This window comes from Bombus terrestris, chromosome 11, assembly GCF_910591885.1.
Source record: "Bombus terrestris chromosome 11, iyBomTerr1.2, whole genome shotgun sequence".
In the NCBI taxonomy this organism is placed as follows: domain Eukaryota; kingdom Metazoa; phylum Arthropoda; class Insecta; order Hymenoptera; family Apidae; genus Bombus; species Bombus terrestris.
In genome coordinates this window covers 11,926,062-11,950,742 of record NC_063279.1, presented here as the reverse complement: position 1 = coordinate 11,950,742, position 24,681 = coordinate 11,926,062, and the positions used below count along the sequence as shown (strand labels likewise).

At 39.2% G+C, this 24,681-nt stretch overlaps 1 protein-coding gene and 1 long non-coding RNA gene across 9 annotated transcripts in view; one reads left to right on the top strand and one right to left on the bottom strand.

The window, feature by feature from the left end:
* The window catches only part of LOC100642970 (nuclear factor of activated T-cells 5), a 57,870-nt gene that overhangs the window by 3,959 nt on the left and 29,230 nt on the right, over positions 1 to 24,681 (bottom strand). For 4 of the 8 annotated variants that reach the window (XM_048409902.1, XM_048409904.1, XM_048409905.1 and 1 more), the window contains exons 1-5: positions 20,303 to 21,035; positions 5,583 to 5,869; positions 2,713 to 3,004; positions 727 to 1,245; positions 40 to 504 (exon numbers count right to left, since the gene is read on the bottom strand). In XM_048409902.1, coding sequence (XP_048265859.1) covers positions 40 to 504; positions 727 to 1,245; positions 2,713 to 3,004; positions 5,583 to 5,869; positions 20,303 to 20,441 — 1,702 coding nt within the window. In that variant the 5' untranslated portion in view covers positions 20,442 to 21,035. Of the gene's footprint in view, positions 1 to 39; positions 505 to 726; positions 1,246 to 2,712; positions 3,005 to 5,582; positions 5,870 to 17,744; positions 17,824 to 20,302; positions 21,037 to 24,681 lie in introns of those variants that run through there. The other 4 variants (XM_048409900.1, XM_020865545.2, XM_012313594.3 and 1 more) reach the window with 4 other exon arrangements.
* On the top strand, positions 6,915 to 7,837 carry LOC110119699. The gene is made up of 3 exons (XR_002308196.2): positions 6,915 to 7,274; positions 7,413 to 7,506; positions 7,583 to 7,837. It is a non-coding gene; the product is annotated as an uncharacterized LOC110119699 (long non-coding RNA).

Sequence of the window (24,681 nt, the reverse complement as noted above, 5' to 3'; positions counted from 1 at the left end):
GAGAGTTTTATTACATACAAAGATGAAAGATTCACTTACTGTTTGATGTTACACCTGTAGTTAGAGACACTGCTGCAGGAGATGTTGCTAGAGCAGTATCGCCGTTAGTAGTGGATAGAGGCGAAGTTATAGACTCGACTTTGCCCACAGATGGTTCGGGTGGCGTAGATGCAGCGGTATAAAGGAAAGTGTGAGGCTCGCTCGTTTTTCCAGACGATACCGCGTACAATTTTACGCTAACCGTTTCCGACGGTGCCAGATCTTGCCGCCTGTATGCAGGTACCACACAAACCAGATGCGTTTGTTGCAAAAACTCCTTGTCAGGTAGAACCGCGCACTCCCAATGCGGTTCCAAACTACTCGATAGATCATCGTTGTCTAGTTGAAATACTACGCGAGTATCTTTCAGAAAATTCTTTCCAAGTATAAATAATTCTAATCCTCCAGTACATGGACACGATGTGAGTGATTTCTTACAGATCTCCGGTATTCCCGGTGGTTGAGCTAAAACGATTAATTATTTCAATGGAATATAATTATCACGCGTTTGTTTTAGCAAAAAGATTTCTTATGTTTTAAGGAACACTTTATATTTATCAAAAATTACTTTTCCCACCTTTTTCAATCTTAAAACATTTGCTAAGGATAAAGAAATCGATCGAATTAAAAGAACCGCGGCTAAGTTAAATTTAAATATAATTTGAAAAATCTTATTGCGATACGTACTGCAGACTATCGGTTGAGAACAAACTTGCAAAGTTTCCGAACTACCATCGGGATGAGTGATTCTAGTACGAAAAACCATGCGACAACGAGTTGATTTTTTCTTGCTACGTCCTTGAAGCACTCCGGCTTCCTGAGGGAATCTGTGCTCCACGTCGACGTTCCGTTCTTTCAAAATACCGACGCAGTCGCACGTAACCATCATGTCTTTCGCTGGATCCATGTCCACCTCGATCACGATGGTACCGTCGATCTTCCGTTCGATGCATGGCGTTGAATTTTTACCGCTTACACGGCAAGCTTGATAAAACATATGGGGAGCGACACGACCAAGATCCGTGCCGATGAAAACTTGAAGGGTAGTTGGTTTATCGTAACCAACGAGACGAACAATTGGGAATCCATTTCCAGTTCGATCCTTCACTGCTCCTCTCGAACCTTCCGTCTGATAACGAGCTCTGTGCTGCTGCTCGGGTTGACAGATAATTTGCAATTGCACCTTTCCATCTGTAGAAGCAGTACCTGTAAGTTGTACAAAAATACCATATTAAAATATGTTCAGTCGAACCGAAGATTCGAAAATTGTTGTCTTCGAAGCTTAAGCTTCGTACGTTAAAAAACTTCGTTATCCTCCTCTGATTTAATTATCAGGATATAGAAATGATACCGAGGAAAATATGTATCGATAAATACGATTGGCAGTCGTAAAAATATGCTGATTTCTCTGGTTCTAACTTGAGAAATAGAATTGTGTAACAGGCATCATTCGCAGACATCGTTCTTATAATTCTATCCTTTCCGAACGAAGAGACGAGGAGTCGGCGAGGGAAAAGAGTTTTAAGTTCTCATTTTAATACGAGGAGAGGAAACAATGTGTGAAAGTTATATAATTTCGTTTGACCTATATTCGATAATGCGTTTTCATATCGGTGAAACAATATCGACGATTTATTTTAACTGGATATTGAACGTTTCCTAAACAACGAAGATAACTTATCGTTACGGTAAAAAGTCTGACGGGAGGTGAAATATTTCGCCAGAAGTGGACGTATCGAATTAATGACTAGCCGAATACCAGCAACAATATAGTCGAAAAAAAATCATGCTAGCCGAAGGTTATCGGTTTGTATTATTTTCTAAGACAAGTCACAAAAATTTGTCGTCTGTGGTCTTTCTCGCTCTTTCTTTCTTTTTTTCTTTCTTTTCTCCTTTCTGTTCATCATCATCCAGATACAAACAAGGGTCTTCACGCGTAAAGTTTATTTAACATATTTATCTAACGAACTCGTGCCTCCACTAAAAATGAACAATTAACACGCGCCCGACAATATAAACAGTACGCGGCGCGTACTGATCGCTTTGACAACGGCGCTGTCCTCTCAAAATTCCCATTGTAAATTATCCTCTCGAGAAATTCAAGAACATCTCTATAAGACGTCGCGGCGACAGGAGGAGTATCGTTATCTCTGCCTCGTGACCTCGCGCAGACCTCGCGACTGGTATCTCCACCAAAAAACCGCAATATCAACGGCAATAAATTTTCAAAGCCGTCTGTCGAGAGAGCAGTTTGCTCTCTTAACAAGATCGATAAACTCAACGGCATCGTTTCGGATGTTCAATAAAATGAAAAGGGTTAGCGACAGATTCGAACACGACACTCGTCGAACCTCCAATGACAAAAGAGAAAGGATAAAGATGAAAAAGAAACAGAATGAGCGCGAGTAACCACTGTAGTCGATGCTGAAATATGCGAAGAACATGCGAGAAAAACATGACAAGCCCGACTGTATCGATATTTTTCGTTTTCCATATATTTGCGTAAATGTTCGCAAACTAATTGTGAAATTACAATTTTCATAACATAATATCGATCATTGGATTTTTAGATTCCTTATCATGTTCTTTTCTTATGGTCCTCCCTAATTAAAAAAAAAAAGAGAAAAAAGAAAGAAAAAGACAAATGAGAACAAACGTGTGTCCTGCACGTACACAGTTGAGAGGTGAGGGTGACAGGACCCTGCTGAGTCCTCTTAGCAAGGACACCCAAGCCTGGACGAGATCTTGAGACTTCGACCACTCTCCCCGTGGCTCCGTTTCCTGTCCTACTTCCGGAGATCGTAGCTAATCCACCTATTCCATTGGACGAGCCTCTGTTGGCCGTCTTGCTGTCAGGATTGGTCGTGTGTGTAACCTCCGGGAAGGAGAAGTTCGCGTCCTCGGACTCCAGCTTAATGTCCATCTTTCTTCTCTTTGAATCCTCCTCGCCGGCGCCGTTCCAAGCCTGTTAAGACCAACAGAATGGATTGATATAGAGAGGCGTGAGTATACGTGCGTGCAATGTAGCTGCCTTGGTTAATTTAACGAATCAAACCGCTGATCGACCGGGTTCAACTACCGTTAGAGACCGGTCAGTGTCGCCGTCGAATCAACGACGATCCCATGGCGGCTACGAGTGATCGCATTAGATTTCGCTTACGTACACGATAGAGAGTGGCGTAACTTTCGGAGGAGAAGCTTCACGGGCTTTGACTAAACATATCAAGCGGAGATGCTCTCTTGGGGAAAGTTCTCGGGGTTGGTAGGAATAGGATGTTACAAAGAACGAGGGTCAAACGCAGTTTACCAAGCTCTCTCGGCGTTAGATCTTTTCTATTGTTAGCTTTGGAACGAGAAAGATATCTCGTTGATTTGGAAACTATGATTTTGGAACTATGTGAGAAAGACAGTCTAATGTACGCTATAGTAGATAACGTCTAGATGACAGATAACGAAATAGGTAGATAAGAAAATAATAAAAGACCTTTTGTTATAGAACGACGCGTTAATGGTGAAAGTATCTTACTCTGCTTGCTTTATCTGACGAGATTTTGCCTCGCAAGTCTTTAACGATCGAAAGTGGCTACCGTAAGCGTTTCACTATGATATCTGAAATCAGCCGCGATACTTTGGGCAATATCAGGCGCTTAACCAGCCTGTAATATTTACTCAATTATCACGGACTATATCGCGGTCGCGTTGTAAGCAACGCATTATTAAAACGTATGATCTGCGTGAGCCTCGTCCGCGTATAACGTACATACGTATGTACACGAACGTGGCCGAGCTTCGCGGCATTATCCATATATCGCGTTGTTACGCAACACGCAGACCAAGAATAAGTTTATCACTGCATGTATCGATATCAATCAAAGCTCGGTGGTAGCTGCGGGATACGCATGTTTGTGTAACACGATAAAAGTCAGGAGGAGTGAAAAGAAAAAGCGAAGAATAAAGAAAGAAAAAAAAGGAAGAAACGCGCGATTTCTTTCGAGTATCTTTACAGATACCGCTGCACGTTTCTGATAGTTTCACAATATTTCTTTTAACAGGACGTTGACTGGATCGCTGTGTGTTGCATACGTACGGGATAAAAATAATTTCGAGACAACAGACTCGCCGCTTCGAGATCTTTCACTTCCTCCACTTCCTTTGCGTGTTACGACACCGGATGAAACACGAAACAACATATATTTTTTCTTCCTTTCTCAATTTTCTTACAAAGCCCATCTAACAGTTAGAAAAATTCATTGGATAATGCATCAATATATTATTCGATAACAGCGTAAATGTAACGCTATTTTCATGACGATAATAGTCGATAATTCCGTGCTTGTTGCTTCTGCCAGTCGCTTTTGTCACGTTCACGATAACCCGCCGCGATATACTTATAAACAAAATGCTAGTAACATCGAAGTTAGCATGCGATAAGTGAACATGTTTCTAACGTTTGAACTGTTTTAAATGACTAACAAGATCTGCTTTGACGTAGATATATACGTAATTATCCGATTCGTACAATATCGATGTACGATTTGAAATAATTCCCAGCACTCGAACGATGATCCTCTATCGATGGTTCCGAATTATTTCGATTCATCAACTTTCTAATATTAAGTAACTATTATATAAACTCTGTGTTATCGATCGTAAGCATCCCTTTGTAAAATTTTGTTACGATTTTTAACCAAATTGAAAAATCAAAGAAATAATCGTAACACGAATCTTCCATTTTTCGATATTGTCCACGTGTTCGTTGATTTTGAAAATATACGTTTACAATATTGATTTCGAGATCAATTTAACAGAAAACCGTGAATGATACAATCGCTACGCTATTTACGATAATTCCACTCTCGCTTCGTACTTCGAAGCTCAACAACATATGAGAAATCTTATATACAAAATGACAAGTGAAAGGATGTTAATTCGTCTTAAACCCCCTCCCGTATCGATCGATGATTAAATCTTATTCGAACCGACAATACTATCGATCTTATTTCTGTTCTTTTATCGATAAAAATTTCACTAATTTATATAAGATCAAACAGAGTTCGATATCGACAATAAACGTTTATCAGAGTATCTTCTTACAACATCGACGATTAATGCTTTTTAATAAATTGCATAACGCAATAGAATTTCATTTATACGAACAAATGAATACTAATACTCAGATACGTGAACTCATAATTAAGCCTCTACTTTCCGAAATATCGAAAGTAATTTTAATTATACGACCATGTGCTCCTATAGTGAACATAATGCAATCGTTCGAGGGATTCATAACAAAAAGCATCTTTAATATCTGTTCGATATGTTTCAAATTTTATAAGCGAGATATTCATTACACAATTCCTATGAGTCTATCTACGAGTTAAGAAGAGCTGAAGAGGATAGCCAGTTGAACTTTTATCATAAAAACTATTCGAACTATCCGAACTACTTTAACAATGATTTTCGTATAAACGAGAGTTTACTGTACAGCGAAGTGGTTGGTCTCAAATTGATCAAACGATAGTGTACACGTGCAGTTGACTAACGTTTGCGTTCGTAAGGTGTTGTTGACGGTCCTCGAAGCCGAGGCCGGAATCGTTGGAACTATCGCAACTGTCTTGTGCCGAGCCGGCTCTCGATCCGTGCTCATCCGAGTTTCGTAAAGATCCTAAGGATATCTTAGGCTGTTGTTGTTGCTGCGATTGTGATTGCTGTTGCTGGCGTTGCTGGTGGCTGATCCTTCTTGAAGCGGAATGCGCGCGGCTACTCGACGTGACGGTGCTTCTATGAACAGATCCTGTCACCGCTGATGATCGACCAACTGCATTGTTACCTGAAACCACAGAATTTAATTAATAAATAGTCAAAATTTGGATACAACGATCTCATAATTGAATGGTTTAATCCTCTACGAAGAATTCAGAATGAATAATATTTTTCAAGGTTTCTTGCATTATAGATATCACCGAGAAAGATACCGACAGTGGTGAAGCACGTGAAGTACGACAGTACGTGTGAAAGTTCGGAATGAAAGTTTACGATAGAAGCATAAAGCACATAGGAAAGTTTAACTTTGTTCTTTGAAACGTGTCAATTATAATCGTATGAGACTTAAATGAGCGAAACACAGGTACCTACTTCTAAAGAACTCTACTATAAAATGATCGTGACTCGACAATTTTTAACAAGCCGAAACCTTGGAGCATCGAGTAATTTCCCGTTACCTCACCCTACGTAACGTACAAATGACGAGAAGGAGCTTAATAAAACAGCTCGGGCCAATCGACGATCAAAAGCTCGCCTTCCCATCAGTTAAACTCGACGAACTCGTCCGCGACAGAAATGAAATCGAGTCGGTCAACAATAAACCGACACCTCGCTGCGCGACAGCGAATCGGAGGGAAGCAAATAATTCAATTCGGACAATGACACGTTCCAAGTCGGAGTTCAAGACTGTCAGACAGGAGTGCAACGATACATGCGTCACCGACCAGCCACGGCATTACGATTCTTCGACCATGTCGATCTCCCTTGTCGGCGACGAAACGTGTTACGTAATTTTTGATCCGAAGTATATTTTTGGAAAAGGACGAACGAGTAACTACGAGAATCGACAATGAGATATGTCGAGAGCATAGAAAGATTCTCGAGTCGAGTATTAGTTCTTGTCGAAGACGAGCAACGTGTAGTGTCGCAATCGTTGCAATGGAGACACTGTGCGATTTGACTTTTATCGAGAGATAAGATTTATATTTATGAGATTCGCGCTTATGAGATTTGTATTTCTGACGATACGATGTACAGAGGCTCCTGACGCTTCTATTAGTCATCACTGAAAAATCGCAACGAAATCGTGTCGTTCCTCTGAGAGGCGTTATCGTACGATTTTTAACGCGAACGCGACTCTGTTCGACGGCGGGAAAAGAAAATCCGTGGTTATATTTAAATAACCGCGTTCTGTCTGACGAACAGGCGAGAAGCAACGGTTCGACGAGCAGCTTTTAGCCTCGATGCAGCCGCGACCGGTCGTGATTTTCATTTTTCCACTATGGCCGATACAAGCGGCACAGACATCGAGCCGTACAAAGTCCGACGGAGATCGATGATTGTGTGTTGGTGCACTCGTCTCTTCGTAGTCAGAGTAAAAAGACGGGTTTATCTCACGACGATTAACCAGCCGGCGATCGACAAATGGAACGAACAATACGCCGCGTATCACGGATTGATTTTGATATTTTGTACGTCTCTCTCTTCCTTCACTTTTTTATTTATTTCCCTACTGCTTTTGTATTTCCTTTTTCTCTTATCCTTCTTTAATCTCTTCTTTTAATTTCTGTGTATTCATAGAGATTCTGAATGACGTGAATATGTTGCAGGGAGCCACTTGTTGGGACTATCCAACGCTTTATTTGGGATCGTAGAGGAAGAAATGCAATATAGTTTTTATATAAAAGACAAAGAGTAGAGCTGGTAGGTTTTAAACAGAAGTTCAAGAATTAAGAATCGAAGATTATGTTATTTTAGACTTTTATTTAAAAATTTATAGGAGGAAATATAGGAAGATTTGCTAGGAAGAATGTACGGCAAATTGGTTACATTTAAGGATTAAGTTCGAGACTTAAAAATTATTTTAGGACAGATCGTTTAAACTGTAATTCTTATTAAAGATTCTACTCTTACTATTATTAGAGAATGATAAAACTGCTCCACATACAATAATGTAGCGTAATTAACTTATCATAATATAACTACGTATTCTGTATTTCGTCACAGGCCCCACTGATTCTATTTTCGCTGATAACGTCCCACGATAAAATTCTGCGCGTTTCTCTGGTTTTCGCGAGTTTCAGATCTCGTAATAATTCGACTATAAATCCACTATTCGACGTTTTCGCCCCTGTAAACCGCCATCTCGAAATTCCCTCCAACCATTCTCGATTCTATCTTAAATATTGGACCTCGTCATTGCTGCAAAACTTTGAATTACGATGTGTATTGGGCGATGCTTCGCACATTCGATCCTTCCCTTTGCAATGACAATTTTTGTAATTTTTTGATCATTATGGAATATAATTCATCGCAACCCGGCTCACACATCATCAAACTGCGAATGTTCATACTTTTACGAGGAGAACTAAAGGACGAGAGATGCTCGGTGGTTTGTTTCAACCGCTAAAGCTCAGTACCATGTCTCGAATATTTTTCCCTATTATGTTCATTCTGCGCATCTTTGCACCCTTTAAATTTCCCACAAACGCAACCTACGAACCACACAAATATAACATTTTGGCACGTATTAACAAATACAGTAACACAGAACCTTCACGATAAGCAAATTCCAAGGAGCAATTCCAAGTAAACGCGCGAGCGCAACAATTATCCTCGCAAATAAAACGTAAGTACAGCCGCGATACGTGTGCAAAAGAGTCAACCTCGAGCTCGCAGATAAACAGGGAAAAATGCGTCCGAACGGATTGAAGAGAGAAGCGTTGAGCGAAGAAATGAGAAAAGAAACGAGGAATATCAAGAAACTGGCAGAAAGAGAGCGAAAAACACGATGTGAAAAGAGAGAAAGAGAGAGAGAGAAGGAGAAATGGGGAGAGAGAAAGAGAGAAAGAGAGAGAGAGTAATATCGGTCTATCTATAGAAGCTCGACTACTGGATGGGATAATTGCGTGGGGGTGAAGTTGCAATCGCACATGCAACTGGTGGTGAGGGGATCACCCCTCTCTGCCTTGCCGCCAACAGGGGGTAGACAGGCCGACGTAATGGGCACGTGCACACACGTGTAAGGTGCATCTATGTGATCGTCGAGGAAAATCACGGGACGATGTCAACGACCTACGTTCGCGACGATCTTCGTCGTTTTCAACCTCGATGCTCGGCGTCGTGCGTCGTCGTTTCGTGGCGACACTCGCTACACACCTCGTTATTTCGCTTTTACCTCGCCGGATAAATCGCGACCTGTGCGCGGAATTTAATTACGGCTACGAGTAATTACGACCGCGACGTAGACGCGAACGTCTGACGGGATAAGGGTACGCGTTTGTTCCTATCGGCGACGTTTATTTTCCAACCAATTTTCTACTTATTTCGAGTGAAATTCGATTAGCTGATATACGAAATACGTAAATTTGTTTACACGTAGTCTGATTATATTTAATGGTTACTTAAGAGTGATGCAATCAAAGAATTAAAGCTATCAGATATGTATCATCCGGTAACGAGGTACTACAAACAGTGGTTCTAAATTTGTCGAATTCTGTATAAGGTTGACGCGGTGACTCCACTTCGTTTGTTACGTTCCTCGCTTCCGTTTCGAAAACTGAACGTGCCACTTAGGATAATTGAAAGAGCAGCCATTCCGCCGGCCTTGCAATACATTAAAAGCTTGCCAGAGTTGCGTAAATCATACATACAGGTGGATATATTTCCCGTTTACCGCGCAACGCGTTCCCGTGCGCCGAAAAACACGAACTCTAACCCTGCTTGAAAATCCTACGTAATTCGAGTCAACAAACAAGGACTTTAGATCTCAAGAGGAAGCTTAAAACCGCTTAACGATCGCGAAATATCTTATCGCAACCCTTCAACGATACCGGGCTGATATCAGCAAAGTTGTTGATCGTTTTTCTTTTTTTTTTTTTTGTCCACGATAGGGGCTTGTTACGGTTGTGAAAGACAACCCCGAGGAGATCAGCATGGGCGACATACCAAAACCACGAATGAAAATCAAATAATCCAATGATCGTCACCGATTACGAAACTAACGAAGAAAATAAGGATCACGTTGGAAGAAGAACAAAGGAAAAAGAAACGACCGCGACGACGAACAGCAATTATACAACCAGTGTCAAATAAATTTCGTAGAATTCGTAGTAGAAGGTGCGCAAACTCGTTTAGCTACCGAACGAGCATTGTTATCCTAGTGTTCGGACTATTCTCTAAAGTAGACTACCAATTTTTCCTGTTCTTACGATATTTTTTCTTCTTTCTCTTCTGTCTCGCTTTCCCACCGCCTTTCGACTGTTTCTTTTCCTTATTAGGCCTCCCTCTGTCTTTCCTACGCCGTGTACTTACGTCTCCGCCGATTGTCCTCGAACTCGTGGAACATCCGTGCATTTGCGAGTGTACTCCCGATAACAGGATCGATAAACATCGTTACTATTACACGGCAAACAGCGCGTCGGACCGCGCGCTAACTATGACGCCTCTCGAGTCTCAAGGATATTGTTACCTGCGCCGATCGATTCTCTCTCTTTCTCACTCTCGCGATCCTTATCGTGTACGATCCGTGGCGTTCACCATCGTGCGCGCGGAAGTAACTCGTATGCAAAAGCACCGCCTTCTTCTACTGGTTTCCCTTTTTTTTCTTTCGACCACTGTTTGTCAAAGTTTCTATAGCAAGACTACGATAATTTGAAGCGAATATCAAATAGTCGGTATCAAATAATTGGCGGCAAAAAATTTCGTCTACTGGTATAACGATTCTTCTATCGGTTTCCTCCTTTTCCTCTTTTCCTTCTGTTCTTTTTTCTTTTTTTTTTTTAATCGATATATGTATTTGTTAAAATTTCTATAGGCAGACTATGATAATTCTAAATACATGTGAAACAGTTGTGACATAGTTGACGCAGAAATACCGTTCTTCTTCTACCGACTTCTTTTACTTTTCTCTTTCGATCGTTCTCTGCCAAGACAACTGTAGCGAGACTACGCTAATTGTATTCTAAGTGGCTACCACCAAGAACAATATATTATTATAATCGCTATATGTCAAAGAAATAATTAGTGGTTTTGATAATCAGCGGTTTTGAGGTCAGATTAGGCTGTGCTTTATCTTTGATGATAATGTTATAACCAACTTTTGTACGGTCATGCTTTTAAGAAATTTAGTTTAGAAAATATTGATATCTCTCGATAAGTTGGCTGATTCGTCATGCAAAATGTCACTCGATATCTTAAGGAAAACTTCAATATGGAATTGTAATGAAATATTTTATTCGCGTCGATAGCATTGTTCCTTCGTCTTTTCCTCAAACCCGAGAAATATTTTTACCTAAGAAAATCGCATAAAGAACTTAACAGAGCTAAGATTAGTAAGAACGTTGTAAAGACCGAAGATTCGCGCGCCAACTAGTAAAATCATACGAATTGTACAAGTTCGTAGTACTGTTGGTTTAATTACGCTTTGCTAGTTTAATCGCAACTTAAACAAAGTTACTGCTAGATCATTGCTCTAGGTGTAAGTGAAGATAGAGAGATAAGGTGGTGTACTATCCGTCGATTTTTCTCAAACATTGACTAGATAAAGCATATTCTTCGTTGCTAGTATATCGACTAACATGCCGATGACACTAACATACCAATAATACGTACCAAAACTAAGGAAATGTTTATTCGTAAATTAAATTGCATCGCAAAATACGTCTCTCCTAATTTTGTATATTTGCTTCTGTGCATATTATCCCTCTTATCCCCATTCTAGAAAAATATTTCTCCATTCAATTTGTCGTGTACTCTCGATTCCATTTTATAGACGTTTCAAAACGGTATTAATAAAAAAAATATATATATATATAAACATCCATGCTTTTATTTTATAATTTTTTTTTATTTAATAAGGCTTTTGCCTATCTTTATGTTATGCAACTCGTCACTGTATACTTTCGATCGTGTTATTTCCTTTTCTAAATGACGACACTCGACATTACCTTAACGGTTTCCACGATTTCTATATTTTATCTCATAGATTCCAACACTTTCGCTGGAATTTCGGAAACCTGCGTGTAAACGATTAACCAAATGCCTCGAACATTTTATTATCTGCCCGAAAATCGAATGTACAGTTAGAGAACTGGCGGGAAACTTTCCAAAGTTTTCCTGTGCCATCCAGAGGAACCGCGTTCCACGGATTCTTGCGACAGAACTCGCGTGACACGTTGACAATCCACTACACGTTTAACGACGATACCGATAGCCTACTTAAGAAGCGGCGATAAGCTCTGTAAAATCCGCGAGGTCACGACACAGCGTGCTAAATAAACGCCACATCGCACGGATATAGCTGAAGAGGAAAGAAGGAAAAGAGTAGAAAGGGAGAAGAGATAAGGCTGTGGACTGACGCCGCTTCAAGATCGATAACGAATTTTCGTATTCTCATCGAACCAATGAGTTTTTAATATCGTGGCTTCTCTTGTCCCTGAGAACGATCGGTATCGAAAATTGCTGAAATTCGACAGATCGGGAAACGTCATCGACGGATGCAGCTGTGTCAATAAAAAATAGCTACGAGGATCGCGAAGAGCGGAGCAGTTTCTCACTCGAGTTTTACAATTCGATGAAACTTGCTTTGATAAATTTATTATTTAAAGCTCAAGCTGTGTAATTAATTTGTACAATTACCATCGGGTAATTTTAGACGTGAATGAATTCTATTTTATTTTCAATTTTATTATATCTGGCGTCGATTACGCGACGTTCGTAAAAAATTGCGCACAGACGATAACGAGGGACGACAAGAGTTTTCGAAAATAATAACCTCTGACTTTTGTACAGTTCGAGCAACATATATATATATATTGAAAACCAAACTCTTCATCGTCCTCGTCGTCGTTCTTCATCGTCGCGATTCCTTTAAACGGATGCGTCGTCGTTCTGTTTCATTGACACTGAAAAAGAAAAAAACACTTGATCTCTGTAACCTCGAGTTCAATCTATAGGCAAGAACAATCACAACAGAAGAATTAACATTTTAGTAAATAAATATTAACTCTTTATCGTGGCTCGTTTGTTATCAAAGTTTGTTGTCTGCGACTCCGTACGGACCGCGTTTAAAAAGGGAAGAGAGAGATACGAGTTTCGCGCATTTTATCAGTAGGTATCCTCTCCGTGTACAATCGAGTGAGTCAACGTACCTTTTAATCAGATCTCTTTTTCTTTCTCTCTCTCTCTCTCTCTCTCTTCATCTCTCGACCACCCACTCTTCACGTACATCACTACACCTACAGTTTTAGAGTCGACAGGTCACGTACAGTAGTTCACGAAAGTACATGATCACCTGCAGAAGCTTTTCTTGGATACTGTGTGTGTTATACAAAATATTTTGTATGGAACGCGATATGACGCGATTTTGCTCACGTTGATAAAGTTTGAAATAAATTCGAAGATGTATATAAAAATTGCAAGATATTTATTGCAAAGAGACACTTGATAAGGACCGCAAAGTTATTTAGACAGTCGATTATTCGTTATAATAATAAAGTTAAACATTTAATAAGATCGTGCTTAACGCTAATAAATAATTACATGTTCTAGGTAGCCATCGTTCATATTGCACATGTAGTAATTTTTTACTGCGTTCTAATATATATCCAGACTAGTTTCAAAGTCTGTCATCATAATCATGACAAACGTGTTCGTATAATTATAGCGTTAGCGAAATTTCAAATACTTTGTATAATACACACATAATATATTCATACAAATTTTCTGTGATAAGCGGTCGAATAATTTCACGACTGATTGTACCTCGAGTATGTACGTCGAGTCGATGTTATTTACGTAACAATGAAAAGAAATAATCAAGCCGGCCTCTCTCGCTTATCGATAATTCCGCGAGATGATTAGTCGGTTGACGGGCCACACGTTCTCCATCTCGGCGACAAGCGAAAAACACTGGCCTGATAAAGCGCAAGTATATACTTTTGTGAGAGGATCGTACTCTTTCGTATTCCGATTACTTCTTCAGATTATATCTCGACGTGTACGTTTTTCTTGTTCTTCCGACTGTGATACGACACTTTGATAATCGTGTTGATAGTAAAATAAGCACAGTTTTCTAGTATTTTTGGACATGATGAAAGTAAGCTATGTATATAGATAGTAACAGGATTGAGACAAGTGCGCAATTATTTTGATAAAATCGTCGACTGCCCGAAGGTTCAGAAACGAAAGATTTGCTCAAATCTTCTACGTTTTTCGAACGAGCACGAAGTTTGATTAAAATTATAATTCGACTATGGTAATTCGTTATAATCTTAATCTAACAAATGTAGTACATTCGTCGATGAAATTTAGTTTCATCCTTTCAAATTACGAGCAATCGTCGCTCGCCAGGCTAGTTCTCTCTCTCTCTCTCTCTCTCTTTCTCTTTCTCTATGGTTTAATCGGATTCTGGTCGCGTCGCCAGTTGTATCAAGTGTACTGTTAGACGAGCGTACGAGCGGTTCGTATATATTGCCCAAGAACGTGTACATGCGCATTATTAATGAGCGTCGCTTTGCGCGTAGACTTCGCACTCGCGCGGCCGAGCACATGTTCGAAACACGTGGATTATGTCGGCGGGGACGCCTGTGGCGCGAGATTTCATCTAGATGGATGTGCCATGTTATGAAAGAGCCTGAATACCCAACATGTGGGACGATTTCAGGCCAATCGGGTCTCAGAAGGTATTCTTATGGGTTTCGTTCGTTCGAGAATCTAGTCAAGATCCAGGCGTGATCGCGTTGAAAAAAGATTAGGGAATCCGTATAACCTTGACGAGTTTTTGCGTGAGAAATGGCTAGAATATAAAGTAGAATAATATCAGCGATTCGATGTAACGAAATGAACAAATATTGCGATCTGAATATTTGATTGACGAGCGAATCTCTAAATTAATAATATTAGGTTTTTAATATTTCACCGATAATTAGAAGAAAAAAGTTGAAGGAAAAAGCCATGCAAAGAGCGGATATTGAGTTTAGAGCATCTCACCGACGATTGCAGGAAAAGACTTATCTGGAAATAATGCGGCAAACGGATATTGTATTTTGAATGATTAAACGAAAAAATCTATAAAGAAGTATATTTAAAGATGGAGAAAATTTCGTCACGTTTCCCTAGGGAAAATCTGTCTATTACTAACTATCCAACGATACGAAACGTGACCCGAAATAACCTTACGAATTACGGTTTAACAAGAAGGTTATCAAACTAATTTCTCACTGTTGCGAGTCGAGCGTGGCCAATTGAATACGTTGAAGAATTTGTACACGTTTGTAATCGTCAACGAGATTCTTCTAGGAATGAAAAATACATAGTTGAATTCTATGGATGTTGGATAATTTCGCAAAGAATGCGATCTATGCGAGCGAGGCCCATCTACTACGATTCATCGTGTTCTCCTACGTTCCCGGAAGCACTCAGGAGGCCGAGAAACACTTCGAAATCGTATCTCGGATTAATCCCTCGAGAGTGTAATAGAATGGTAAAGAATTTGAACAAGTAATTTAGAAAATAATTGTTTCAGTGTCATCGAGATCTCCTGCATTTTTTACATCAGAACTAGAAATATACGAGAACCCGAACGTGTTGGGAATCCGATACTCGGGACGGGTTGAGTCCTGAAAGTATCTCGTAATTCGAGATTGTCGGAATTCTTGAGAATTATAAAATTATATTATATCTATCAAGTATTTTGTTATATATTTATTACGTATACTTAAAATTCTGGAGTATAAAGTCTCTGGGATACTATCTCGAATTACGAAATACTTTCAGGAACCCGATCCGATCCCAAGAAAAATTCACAACCAACAATTAGGTCCCGACCCAAAGTATTCGGGTTCTCGCATACCTCTGGATATAACATAAATTATAATAGTACTTGACTTTAGTTCGGAGTAAGGTAGACTCTGGTCGCATAATCAAAATTATGTGCAAAAGTTTCGCTATTATAATTACGAATTAAGATAACTAGCGTTATAACGTGAATAATAAATTACCTTCGATTCCCAGGAATTAACTATTTTCAGCGTAATAATATGACGAAGAATAGGAAATTTCCAATTGATTTTATACATACATTGCTACGAAACACTGTGCTATTTAATTGCTTCTCTTGTATGACAATACGAATGATCAGTTAAAAGAACTAATTCAATACCTTTGAATCTCTGAAAGTTAAAGACGAATTACAATCAGAGCTTCATCGTAACAAAAGATTCTGGAAAATGAGGCTGTTTCCCAACGTTTCCTGGAAGCATTTCACAATTGTATAATTGCATGGTTGTTTAATATCGTTCAATCTATTAAGTATTTGCCCGTTTAAGCTCGTTCATGATCGTAACAAAAAAAAAAAAAAAGAGAAAAATGCTGGGAATATGAAGAAACTTTTAATTCGTAGCCGATTAAATATTAAAATCGAATCGAATGCACATGGCGATGTTTATCATTTTCCATTTACGATGGAATTTTTCTAATCACAAGATACCGAGCTGACAAAATATTTGTCGACGTTGCAATGTCCGACCTACCTAACGATCCATGAAATGTCTCATCAAGGCTCGGCCACGATCGGATATAGCGAGCTTCGACATTCGACTCTGCGTTCTACGCTAATTTGTGATAATTTTAACGTCGAGTCAGCTTCATCGGCTGCGTGCAGGTAACTCGAAATTGGATAATCTCATGCGAGGACACAGATATTTACAAAGTATCCGAGAGATATGGATGTACCAAAAAATTACGCCTATTTGGCTAGCTGGATCATCTATTCTCCGTGTACGTTAAACGATCGTCAACGAGAGAAAAGGAAATCGTTCAGGTCGCTGGTAAAATATCTCGCGTTTTAATTTGTCGCAAATTCAAAAACGACAGATAGCAAGCGCGCTCGCGAGTATTTCACATCCATACGTTTCACACTTGTCTAAAGATCGCGGAACAATTTACCTCTATTTTTTTTCTTTTCTATATGTGTAGATCGACCGCAAGTAATTTCATGGCCGACAACGACAAAAGAATCTGTGATACGTTTTACCAAGATCGAACAACGAGAAACAAAGGAGAAACTATTTAGCGTTGTTCAATGGCGTCGAACTATTTCTTCTTCGATATCGCTGGCAAAGAAAAGTAACGATAGGTATATAACGATAATACGTTCGTTTAATCGAATTCGAGATTCGAATCATTGAGCGAACGCAGATACGTCGAAGAAAACTGCAGAAACTTTCTCCGACTATTTAGATTCTTTTTCTCCTACTGGTATTAAATAATAATCAACGATTAGATAGAATTGCGCAATAGTGTAACCTTTATTATCGTAATAGCAGTGTGAACATGCGGACAGTTTTACTCCCGATACTTGTATCTACAGACACGAGATCCTCAGAGAAATAAATAATCCGCGCAAGCTTCATCTTACGCAATCCAGAAGGATTACTTTACAACCACGCACATTACTCATTCCTATACTAAATTTTACTTCTCGCAACTTCATCGCTCATCAGCGAAACTCTCCCGCCAAGTGGCGCATTTCTTTCGATCCTTTTCAAATCTACTTCGACTTCTTTAATTCTTCGATGCACACGATTTTTTCATATAGTATGATCCATATAATCTTCTCAATTCTACGACCTTTTCAATTTATTAATTTTTTCAATCTCATGATCGACGCCAACTTACAATGTTTCTCGATTCTTCGATGTATCGATGCTCCGATAGAAACGATCTTTCCAATTTACTACGATCTTTTACAATCTTACGGTGCACACCATAATCGACATAATATTTTCAAAGGTGTATTATAAGAGTTTCAAATGGCACGATCTTTTCAATTGCCCGATCAATAGAATTCTGTTAATTCTGCGATCGATAGGATCTTGTCGCGTGTTGTCGAACGGCCAAATTTTGTCAATCGAACGACGAAAACGGTTCTCACGACTCACCGAAGAGCGTATCGCCGAACGCAGGAAACACCCCGTTCTCGAACGGATCGACGAGACGTAACATGGAACAATAGAGATCGCAACAACTCGTGACACTGTGTGGAACGGTTCTGAAAATTCTTACCACAAGCCAGAAGATCGGTAAGAAGAAGAGGAGGAGGACGACTGAGGAGCTGATCGTTCGCCACGATCGGCCGCGAACGCTCCAACGACAGAAAATCGGAGAGGAACGAACGACGAAGAAAAGCGCGGGAGACGCAAAGCGCGATTGGTCGGCGGTGGTTTCGAGGCGGATTGCCGCGGACCCGAAGCGGATTGGCTCTCCCTTCTTCCGTTTCGCCTGGCAACGACCGCGCAAAAGCGCTTTTCAGACGGGCCGCGATAACCGGAGTATCGCGATTCGCGACCGTCTCTCAACGGCCGTAGTCTTCCTTCTCCTCCTGTGTTCTGGGACCAAACGAGTGAATCATAAGAAAGCATAACACAGATAGAGAACGTTCGCCAACGACGACGATAGGGGTAAGAGGCGAGAGAAGCGCGTATCAAGGGCGAAGGAGAGGAAGGAGCGCGCGAGGGCAGTGATTTATTGTGAGCGTTCGAGACGCAGGAAAAGACGAAAGGAAAGGAGATGGCGGAGGAACGGGGTGGTACGTGGTTCGGTTCGAAGGATTCCTCGCAGAGGTTATCTCAGACCCGATACAATAGAGACGACGTCGATTTCCCGGGTGTTAGACAGACGAAACAACGCGCAAAAATGCTTCTAACAATAATATCGAGACGGCAGATAAGCAGAGAAAAATAGCGTGGAAATGCAATCGACCCCATCCCGAGTTCCAAATGGAAATACAGAACGTAGTGGCAGACTGGAGGATTTAGAAAGAAGAGGCGTGATGAAGTATGTGTCGTATGGAATAATTGTTATTTATGAGAATTTAAGAGATGGATAGATTTGCATAGTATCTGTATGAATTCGAGGTAGAAACGCATAGAATAAAGAAGGCGTGTCCTTTTATGTATGAGATACTTATGCATAAGATTTTAAGGGATGAAACATGGGATACCGTGCCACGTACAAAAATCTTCGTAGGCTGTAAAAAAAAAAAAAAAAACAAAGCTATTACGTACTTACTACGACAAAACGATCAAAAACTATTTTATCAATACCTGATATGTTAAAGAATAAACGTGCTAATATACGACGTTGTGTGTACATGGTTTTTTACTTAAGCGAAAACTACGTTTTTTGTCAAATATATGAAGACCTGCAGCGCGACTAATTTTTAACAAACTATATTTCTCTTTATCAAAGGTCAAATGAAAACCATGTATTCCACTGAACGAAAATAATGCACTATTTCGGAATAGAGGCCGACTCGTAAAACAAGAGAAAACGGCTTGTTGTTCGTACGATGTAGACGTATTTAAGTTATATGTTAACTGAAATAAAGCGTGAAACTCGTTTAAAAAAGAGGCAAATAAATTTGTGGAATTTGGAGCAGAATAATCGTACGTTTGAAAAAGAGGTAAGAAGAGAAGAGAAAAAGAAGAAAGGAAAGGAAGTATCGTGGCGTTCTCATCGACGACGGCATAAACAAGTAGAAGACTCGCCTAAGGGTACCTATTTAATAAAAAGAGAAACCGGTAGGATGAACATGCGAAACTCTTATCGCCTTGTAGCGCTAACGGTGGCGTTAGCTCGATTAAGTTGCAGAAATCTTCGTAATTTCTCTAATTCCTCCAATTAATCATTCCGGTATACCTATAAACCGGGTTGGGAAGAAGAGAGATGGCTAAAACATTAGTAATCCAGACTTGGAAAAAAATTTTGATAAAGATATCCACGTGAAATTTATCTCCTCTTACGTGGATGATGTAACGTACGAAACGTTGTCTTTTAAACGCAAAGAAAACTGCGGTATTCAGCAGCAAAAAAAGTGAGCCCGTTCGAGTTTTTTGAACTCTATGATAGCAACAAAAAAAAAAAAAAAAAAAAAAAAAAGGAAGAAAACGGAATTATTGTGGTAATGAGCGGATACGTTATTAATTCGTTGGAGTGCTTTGTTGCTGAAATTAAAAGCACCAATGACGTATAAAACTTGGATGAAAGAAATGAAAATAGAAAGAACACATCTTTATTCGTATATTTTACAAAACAATGATTAACATCTTAAAAAATATAAGTACCTAAATTTATAAAATATCTATGCAAAGTTACGAGTCGATTACTTTTTACTGCTTTTATAGTCCTAGAATATAGTAGCGATTACGATTAATAAAAGAAACGGGGAATTTTCTACGTCCAAATAAAATTTATATGTCTATATAAATATCGCATTAAATGCGCGGTATAAATCATTCAAAGTCTCGACGCAAGTCGCAAGTGAGAAATGAAAGACAATAAAAAAAGAAAAGGAAAGAAAGAATTGAAAATACCACACAAAGAAACAACTGGTTCCGACTGGAGATATCAATTACCAGGCCTATCTAGGCATGATCCAATCGTTGAATATTAAACAGTAATAATGAAGCATGCACATATGGAGATGGATCAAGTTTACCGTGTCGATAAGGCTCGATCAATGCATTTCCGGTGCATCGAAGTTGCAGGAGCATTTGAAGGTGCTCGTGTCCCTGTTCCAAGGTACAACTGTTGGTCCTCCTAAGTTCTTGCCGCCTTTTCTCAAGATCGGGTGCCATGAGGTCTCCGAGGACCAGAAGGCCCGAAGTGATCTTCTCCGTAGTTCTCAAGCGTATATTTCACGCGTCGATCGACGATCTCCGAAGATTGAAACGATCGATCTTCGCGCTTTCACTTCGCACTGTCTCTCCACACGATTGAGCCTCGTCGTACGAGCAACTTGTTCCATATCACTCTCGAGGTGCACGTGTTCTAAGTTACCTCCGTTCGCGAATCGATCGATCGATCGATTTAGCGAATCGTTTGGTAAAAACTTGGTCTTGGATCGTTTCCAACAGAATTGCCAGTCTCAACGTGTGTATGTAGTCTTTGGTACGATGATCGAATCGAATGGAAATTCGAGAAAAGATGTTTCTCTTTTCCTCTTTCTTTCTTTCTTTCTGTCTACAATGGAGAATCGAGAAAAATGAAATGGATTACGAAGAAAATGTCTATCTTTCTCTGAAATAGCAGCACTTTCTCAACCAACACAGCACCAGTTCGATGTTGTTCCCGCGGTAATATGAACGATCAAGCAAACACAAACGAATCGATATACCGTTCAAGGTACATCGCCTGATCGCAACGAGTGTCAGACGCGGACTGGCGTTTCTTGTCTCGTCGTCGATCGGCCAACCCGGCATGGTTTGAATAGCGAGTAAATAAGCCCCCACCATGAACGCTCACGCAACACGTTTATACGTTCCTGCATCCCCGACCAGCTTCGGATATATCGAGAAGGAAGGTGACCAATCAGCAGCCGCTAATTACCCCACTGTCTATCTATCGCATTTCGAAGCTACTGGCTGAAGCCCGACACAACGCACACAGTTCTTCCCGGCGAGCAGTTTTTATCCCTATAATTTCATCCCCAGTTCGTTTATTTTCGGGGGAAAACGATGTTGACGATGATCCAACACACGTTAAGGTGGACCTATAATTGCTCCGCCTGATCGACCGTTGGAAAATGTAAAAATTGCACGCTTATTGCGGGGACGTTCGATTTACGTATCTAATTTAAACCTTGCGGCTATCAAGGGTGAAATTTCAGCTCTTGCGAATTTTATTTTAATATTATCGTCCAATAATAACACAATCAACTTTCTATTTTTTATCCGCTATTGAAGAATAAATAGACCGTGGACTGTGGGTATTTTGTTGATTCATAATTTTTCGAACACAGCTGAAAAACTCGTATCTATTAAAAGAAAATGCGCAAAAGGAAAAATACGAAACGATTTATTGCGACCACTAGATATTCAATTTCGGTCGTATACTGTGCATCTTTACATCCAGAAATTTTCTATAAATGCGGACAACATGCATCTACGTATCTTTCAAGGTTTAAAAATTTCTACATAGGAAGAGAATAAATTTGTTTCTAGTTTTACGATGAAGCACAAGCGGTAATGAATGGGTCGGTGGGCAAGAGAAAATTAAATCTGAATATTTTAACGCGTTTCACGTTGGAACAAAGCAACAGGTAGCCTCCAAAATACCCGCGCTCTAATTGGCAAGCTTCGAGTCAGTTTCGAATTGGTTTCGCCCCGAAACGACGAAATATAGACGGCGACTTATCTTTCGGGGATATTGTTTGCATAACGAGTAACTGTACGGCTGGAGTTAAGTTAGAATTCATTATCGTTCGAATAATTACGAACGGTACCGTATTAACCCTTCGTACGAAAGGATAGCTGAGTAACGAACCACTTTGTTCCCTCGCGGTTCTAATTGGTTATAGTGCTTGAACTTTTTACAGCAATTTTGCAGTTTACCGTTGTATAACGAGTTAATATAGTGAACATTATGGAGAAGTCAAGGACACGTGCTGACGACCTCGCGTGTACTCGATGGATTGATTTTTCATAAATTTTTTTTACTTTTATACCTCGGTTTTGATGGATGGATCTGTTACAAAATGAAAGCTTCCTGAACGAAAGTTGTCCAGTTAAATTTCTACACGATCAAACAGTTGTTTGATTGGTTGTTATTCGTCGTTATTTCCTAGGATGAAATTTTCTATCATCTGATAATCTTTTTCTTTTTTTACTATTATTTTCTCGAATTTAAAGTCACGACTTTTGAAGGATACGTGAAAGATCGAATATCTGAAAGAACTAGATCTACTGGATGCTTAAACTGTTGACGAGGCTATAAAATGCGACGCCGTTCCCATAAAATCAGCTCGTTTGATTGCAACCTAACTCTATTGCTCCCTTCTCCTTTTACTTTTCCAACTTCTCTATGGATTCTTCCCTCTTGACAACTTTTATTCCAAATTAAGTGAAACAATTCTCAGCGATGTTCGAATCCATGATCGATCGATGAAATACGAACAGGGACAAATGATAGAATCGAATGCCAAAAAAAGATGTTTCTTTTCTTTTTTCATTGCCGTATTTTTATTGCTGAAATAAAATTTGGTAATTATTTACAAAGCGGACAATCTCAACACTCTGACTAACTTTCTTCTATACATTTAATCGTCACCTGGTTTTAGTCTCCGAGATATTCGCAAAAACATATTCGATACTATATATGGTAATTTGCTATTTGCAACATGTGTGTTATTGATCTGAGGTATTCTACGGTACAAACCATACAGCTGTAGACAGTAATGCAGACAATAATGTACATACACAAACTGTAGAAGGTGTCTGGCGGGAAACCAGAGCAAATACTACTCGGTATGGAAATCGCAAAGGACGTTATATTGGCTATTTAGCCAAGTTCCTATTTCGACGATAGTATGATTTGGATAGTCGAATAGTTACGTTTCTCAAAATAATGGCTAAAATATTTTCCAATTTCGAATAGCGATAGTATAATATAAAATTTTATATAAATTCTAAATTATTTAATAGCTAAATTTATTTCGTGCTACCGTTAAGGCACTCAATAATTATGGCCATTTGTTTGTTTCTGGCATAGACGCAATTATTATTATTATTAGTTTATAATATAATAGCAGTACAAGTATCATACTAGTAACCAATATTAGTTCAGTAGGAAATGATCTAGGATCTAGGATGGAACTCTCTGTTTCGCCTTTCCGTGAATTAATTTTGGTTGGGCTAGAAAAAAATTCAACCGCCTACGTCACAAACAATTCAACAAATTGAATAATTTGTTATAATATAGATACGATAACGCGTAAACAATATTAGGATGGTGTGCGTGCGTAATGTGAACACTTCCTGTCAGAAGCAGAATATGATATAGGGTAGGATATATTTTTGCTGATATTTAGGAAATTGAAGCCGAGCGGCGTATATATGTACAAGGAAAAGTTGTTCAGAATGTTAACCTTGATAACATCTCTTAAGGTCATTGAAATCGTCGAGATCGTTCACTTGGTAAATAATTACCCAAAATTTTCTTATGGATAAGCAAATATATATATTTGATAAAAGTCTGTTAACGACAAGAGTAATGAAAGAAAAACAGTTTCCCGAGACGCGCGAATAACAGAATTTCGTTTTGCATCTCACGGAAGGTGGACCTTAATCAAAAGCAAAGGTCTCGCAGATCGCCTCATACTCAGAACGTTAATGATACTGTAGCTCTCATTACCAGATTGACATTAGCGGGAACGAAGAAAAAATCGTTATATTTATTTTCAGTAATATTAACCATTTAACAATCGAGTTACTAATAATCTTCGATTAAGTGCACCTAACGATATCTGTGACATCTGAAACACTCGAGGAGCCTCCTGAAAGTACGTAAAATCAGGATGACGAACTAGATGAATGGGCTCCGTTATACATTTAGTTAAGTGCAAACACGATGCCGCGACAACGGTTAAGAAAAAAAATATAAAGCAGGAAAAAAAGAAAAAGCGGTGGAACTGCGTTACATAAACTGGCCAGCAAAAAAAAAAAAAATCCGGACAGTGCGAAGAATAATCGGTGTTAACTTTGATCGAAGGTATTCAACGATACTTAACGACGAAACCAGAAATATGAATATATTATTATTCATAAAGTAAGTTAATGCAGTTAAGATGCGCATAAACATGAGTCATAATTAGAAAATTATGTTGAAATTTATTAACCGCGTGTATTACAAAATTTATAAGAAAAACTAAATTGTACGTTTGAAGATTTGCTTTGAAGGTTTATTACAAGCTTGATCTTATATCATTTAGTATCTTATTTTATGAGGCACGTAAATTTCGAATGGAATAATTGATTTCGAATAAGATAACCAGAAAATGAAGCCTGTGGAAATTATTTAGTATATAATAAATAAAATAGT